The sequence below is a fragment of the Vombatus ursinus genome, unplaced genomic scaffold, assembly GCF_900497805.2.
Source record: "Vombatus ursinus unplaced genomic scaffold, bare-nosed wombat genome assembly UNPS02014812.1, whole genome shotgun sequence".
Classification (NCBI taxonomy): Eukaryota; Metazoa; Chordata; class Mammalia; order Diprotodontia; family Vombatidae; genus Vombatus; species Vombatus ursinus.
In genome coordinates, this window is record NW_020954590.1 from 106,663,037 (window position 1) to 106,668,475 (window position 5,439).

At 39.1% G+C, this 5,439-nt stretch overlaps 1 protein-coding gene across 1 annotated transcript; it reads right to left on the reverse strand.

Annotated features, from left to right (window-relative positions):
* Positions 1–4,736: 4,736 nt before the first annotated feature.
* Positions 4,737–5,126, reverse strand: LOC114054044 (60S acidic ribosomal protein P2-like). Its single transcript, XM_027877106.1, has one exon. It carries the CDS (start codon positions 5,124–5,126, stop codon positions 4,737–4,739), a length of 390 nt encoding a protein of 129 aa, XP_027732907.1.
* Positions 5,127–5,439: the final 313 nt, after the last annotated feature.

Genomic DNA, 5,439 nt, shown 5'->3' on the forward strand with positions numbered 1-5,439 from the left:
GCTTATAATGTCTACATCTTTCAAACAATTTCAAAATGGCAAAAAAAAAACGATCTATTGGAGAATATCATTGGCAAACGTCTGTTCACTCTCTACTAATACTCCCATTGAAGATACTTTTGATTCATGTATGTATAGATGAGTCTTATAATGAGAAAGTAGGTATATAGGTCAAAAGTTGTCAATGTTCTCTCAGCCACTTCCACTCAGTATTTATAAGATCTGAATTTTTTTTTCACCTGTTTCAGGTATCTTGCATTTCAAGCATTTAAGCCCCTCACAAATATGTGACCTCCTTCACTTATGTCTTCTATATATTCTTGGTTCAATCTGACTACTTTTACCACCTGTATTCTTTTTCAGCAGCATTTCTACCTCTTCTCTGATCATATCTGAGACTGTTATTATGGTTATGTCTCCAAGATTCATGACATCACTGTCCTTTAGATTGAAAAGAGTTTGTCATATGAATCTTTGTGAATCCTTTCCATTTGTCTTCTGTTTTTCTATTCTGTTTCTAATTTTGCCCTAAAATGTTCTCAGAATGACTTTTCATGGTTATGTCTCTTGCTAAGCTTTGTTGGGGCAGGAAGGATGGGAAATACACAGTGTACTTCCTTCAAAGTTTTGCCTAGGGGAAACCTGGAGTGAGGGGATTGGGGCAAATTTGCTGCAAGCTTAGTATTGATATTAATACGTATGTGTAAACCTGAGTACCTTATGTCTATACATTTAGGAAGTTTTATCCTTAGCTGAGGGTCTTTAGGAAAAGGTTTGGATTTATTATATTAAAAATGGATATGCTCTTTAAGCTATTAATTACAATGACCTATAATCTAAGTTCAGACTTAAAATGAAGTGAGAATAGTGCAAAAATGAAAATAAATCTCTGGAACTTATTCATAGCATATGCTTCTTGTAAGTAGAATAAACATGTTCTAGGTTAATTTGCTGTTGTTTACCTGTGGTGCAAATTAAGCTGGTTTGGATTTGGGCTGTGTTCTCATACATTATACTTGGAGCATTGAATAACTAGGATCATGTTGAATATCATAGTAGTGTAATAGAAGATTGAGAACAAAATGGCATCCTGGAATTTGTAGTTCAGAGTGCCAAACATAATCTTAGCTTTGGAAGTTTCTTGGGTTTATCAAGAGTTTTGAAGCAGCAGTAGAGAGACAGTGTCCTCAGCCCTGCCTAGGACTTAATGAGTTACACTGGAAAGAACCAGCACAAGACCAATAAATGAGGAGAAACCAAAAGGAAAAACTGAAAGGATTGACTCAAAGTTAAAAAGGAAAGTATGACTTTGCTATATAAACAGGAAAGATCAAGGAGGCCATCAGATTCCTATAGGGATCTCAAAGCAGAAGACTCCAACAGAGGTTATTGGTTGTATCCATTTTTTCAAGGACTGAGAAAAGGTTAAAAATTGGCTCTTTTCTCAACTGATTGGCAGGTCTAGTAACAAATATAGTTACATCCATAACATTTCTTTTACTTAAACATTTTAGATTTTCTGATTCTTTTGAATCAACCCTAAAGAGGTCTGGGTTTAGCTACAGAAAAATATAAATTTAAATTAGGGCAGAGAGCCAAACCAATGCCTGAATATTGGGAATTTTCCTAACCAGGAGTTCTAACCTATAGTGGTTTTACTAATAACTTTTCATTTGATAAAACTCTGTAAAATAGCAGAGGTGGAGACCACAACTTGAGGAGACATTGTATTTTTCACTAGGCTAAAAGTTAGATAATTGTTATAGCAGTGTGTGACTAATTAAGTCTCCAAATAGAAGGATAGAAAGGAAAGAATTGTGGCCAAAGAAAAGGTCATAAATTTGAACTAGTATTCTGCTTCCCTCTCTACCCCCCATACCTGCCTCTTGTGAGAATACAGTCATGACCTAGGATATATTCAACTCTGCTCTATCCATCAGAGAGGAGGGAGTAGAAAAGAGTAATAGATATCCAACATTTTGCTTTCTAGAAACACCCAACAGTGTTACAAGAAGTAAATTAAGATCTAAACCAGCAGACTGGACTTTCTGTTATTATTAAGCACTTCTTATATACTAGGCACTGTGCTATAATGTTGGGGATACAAAGATAAAATTGAAAAAGTCATGGCCTTCAAGGAGCTTATGTTCTAATGGTAGGGACAGTATATATCCACGTATTTATAAAAAGAAGATATGCAAAATGAATGCAAAATTTTGGGAAGGCAGCACATGAGTAACTTGAATTAGCTGTTAATGAATTGTAAAAATGACATCACCTATAATTTGATTCATTTGGAGAGATGCTAGCATATTCTATAGATTATTTTATTTTATTATTTAAAAGATTCATCAATATATTTATTTTTAGTTTTCAACATTCACTTCCACAAGATTTTGAGTTCCCAATTTTCTCCCCATCTCATCCCTCCCCCAATCCCAAGACAGAGTGCATTCTGAATACCCTTTCCCCTAATCTGCCCTCCCTTCTATCTTCCCCCTCTTCTCTTATCCCCTTCCCCTTCTGTTTTCCTGTAGGGCAGGACAAAATTCTATACCCCATTGCCTGTATGTCTTATTTCCCAGTTGTGTGTGAATTTTAAAAAAAATATTTGTTATTAAATAATATTAAAATTAAATTATATTTTAATATTTGTTGTTAAAACTTTGGGTTCCACACCCACCCTCATTGAGAAGGCAAGCAACTTGATACAGTTTATACTTGTGTAGTCATGCAAAACACTTCCATAGTAGTCATGCTGTGGAAAACTAACTATATTTCCTTTCATTCTAACCCATCCCCCATTTATTCTGTTCTCTCTTTTGACCCTGTCCCTCCTCAGAAATGTTTGCTTCTGATTGCCACCTCCCACAATCTGCCCTCCCTTCTATCATACCCTGGCCCCCTAACCCCCTACCCCCTATTTTCCTGTAGCATAAGATAGCTTTCCATAATCAGTTGAGTGTGTATGTTATTCCCTCCTTAAGCCAAATCCAATAATAAGATTCACTCATTCCCTCTCACCTTCCCCCACTTTCCCTCCACTATAAAAGCCTTTTCTTGTCTGTTTAACGTGAGATAATTTACCCCATTCTACCTCTCCTTGACCTGGGAACTCTGGAATTTGGCTACAATATTCCTAGGAGTTTTCCTTTGGGGATTTTTTTTCAGGAGGTGATCAGCGGATCCTTTCCATTTCTATTTTACCCTCTGGTTCTGGAACATCAGGGCAGTTTTCTTTCATAATTTCTTGAAAGATGATGTCTAGACTCTTTTTTGGATCATGGCTTTCAGATAGTCCAAAACTTTTAAAATTATCTCTCCTGGATCTATTTTCCAGGTCAGTTGTTTTCCCAATAAGATATTTCACATTGTCTTCTATTTTTTTCTTTCTTTAGATTTTGTTTTGCTGTGTCTTGATTTCTCATAAAGTCACTAGCTTCCAATTGCTCCATTCTAATTTTTAAGGAAGTATTTTCTTCAGTGAGCTTTTAGACTTCCATTTCCATCTGGCCAATTCTGCTTTTGAAGGCATTCTTCTCATTGGCTTTTCGAACCTCTTTTTCCATTTGGGTTAGACTATTTTTTTTTAAGGTGTTATTTTCTTTGGTATTTTTTTGGGTCTCCTTTAGCAAGCTGTTGACTAGTTTTTCATGATTTTCTTGCATCACTCTCATTTCTCTTCCAAGTTTTTCATCTACTTCTCTTACTTGCTTCTCAAAATCCTTTTTGAGCTCTTCCATGGCCTGGGAGTGATTCATATTTTTCTTGGAGGCTTTGGATGTAGGAGCTTTGACTTTGTTATCTTCTTCTGATTGTATGTTTTGATCTTCTTTGTCACCAAAGAAAGATTTTATGGTCTGACTTTTTTTGCAGTTTGCTCATGATCCCAGCCAATTACTTGAGGTTTAAACTCTTTGTTAAGGTAGGGGTCTGCTTCTAGTGAGGAGAATGTGCTGTCTCAAGCTTTAGGGGTTTTTGTGCAGCTGTTTGCAGAGATACTTCAAGGGACCTTTAAGTTTTCAATTCTTCCAATGTGGTAAGATTTAGGTGAGATGTTTACTCCTTTCCTGGACTGTGTGCTGGTCTATGAGTGACCACAAGCACTCTTTTCTGCTTTGGAACTGTGAGGAGGATTCTCTCTTCACCACTAACACAAGCTCCACCATGCTAGTGCTCCTCGCTCCAGGACTACCACTCAGAATTGTGACCCTGATCCAAGCATAGGCAAAGCAGGAGAATCCTGCTTCAGCACTAGCAAAGAGATCCCTGCAAGCCTTCTCTGATCAGCCACTCAATTATTCCCCCTCAGTCTGTGGGCTGGAAGTTCCAAAAGTAGCTGCCTCCTGGGACAGTGCCAGGACTGAGGCTGGGATGAGCTTCTCTCTCATCACGGTCACTAAGTTGTCTTTGGCATTCATGGATTGAGAAGTCTGGAAACTGCCATAGCTGCCTGTGATTCAGTACCCTGAGGCCTGCTCCAGGTTCACTGAGACCTATTTTGCCTGCACACTCATGCTGAACTGAGCTCCTCTCCCAGCCTGGTGCTTTCTAATCAACCATCTGGGTTGTCTTGGGCTGGAAATTTGTTTTGTCTTTTTGTGAGTTCTGCTCCTTTAGAATTTGTTTAGAGTCATTTTATAGGTATTTGGAGGGGTTTGGGGGAGAGCTCAAGCAAGTCACTGATTTTACTCTGCCATCTTGGCTCCACTCCTTTATAGATTATTTTTTTTTTCTTAAATAAAAGGTTTATTCGCTCTAGGATCAGGGGGTGCTTCGTCAAAGAGACCAAAGCCCATGTCGTCGCAGGACTCCTCAGACTCCTCTTTCTTCTCTTCCTTCTTCTCCTCTGTGGAAGCAGGGGCAGCGCTAGCAGCAGCCGGGGCAGTGGAGCCAGCACTGGCAGCGACAGTGACAGCACCCCTGGTGGGCATGGAGGCCAGCTTACTGCTCCCCTGGGTGATCACATCTTCTATGTTCTTGCCACTCAGCTCATTGATGACCTTCTTCAGCCGCTCCTCGTCTGTCTCGATGCCCACGCTGTCCAAGATCTTCTTCGGGTCCTTGGAGTTGGGGGAATTGTTGCCACCAAGGACGACCAGGAGGTAGGCTGCCACATAGCGCATTTCGACGGTCTGGGCTCTACTCAGGTCCGGTCTGGTGGTCGCAACCTAGCGCTGCAGAAACGGCGGGAGTGGCGGCGGGCGCAGCAAGTCCAACCTTAGCGGAGTCCAGGCCGGGAAAGTTATAGATTATTGTAGACTATTTTAAAAGATTTTGTAAGGAGGCAAAATTTTTCTGAAACCTGTACTATAACATTTTCAGTTCAGGGAATGATATTTCAAAACTATTTGAACTGCTATTGAGAGGGGAAATAATATGTTCTAAAAATTTGTAAAGCTTCAATTTGTCTTTGATATTTTGATTTTTGATTCCTTT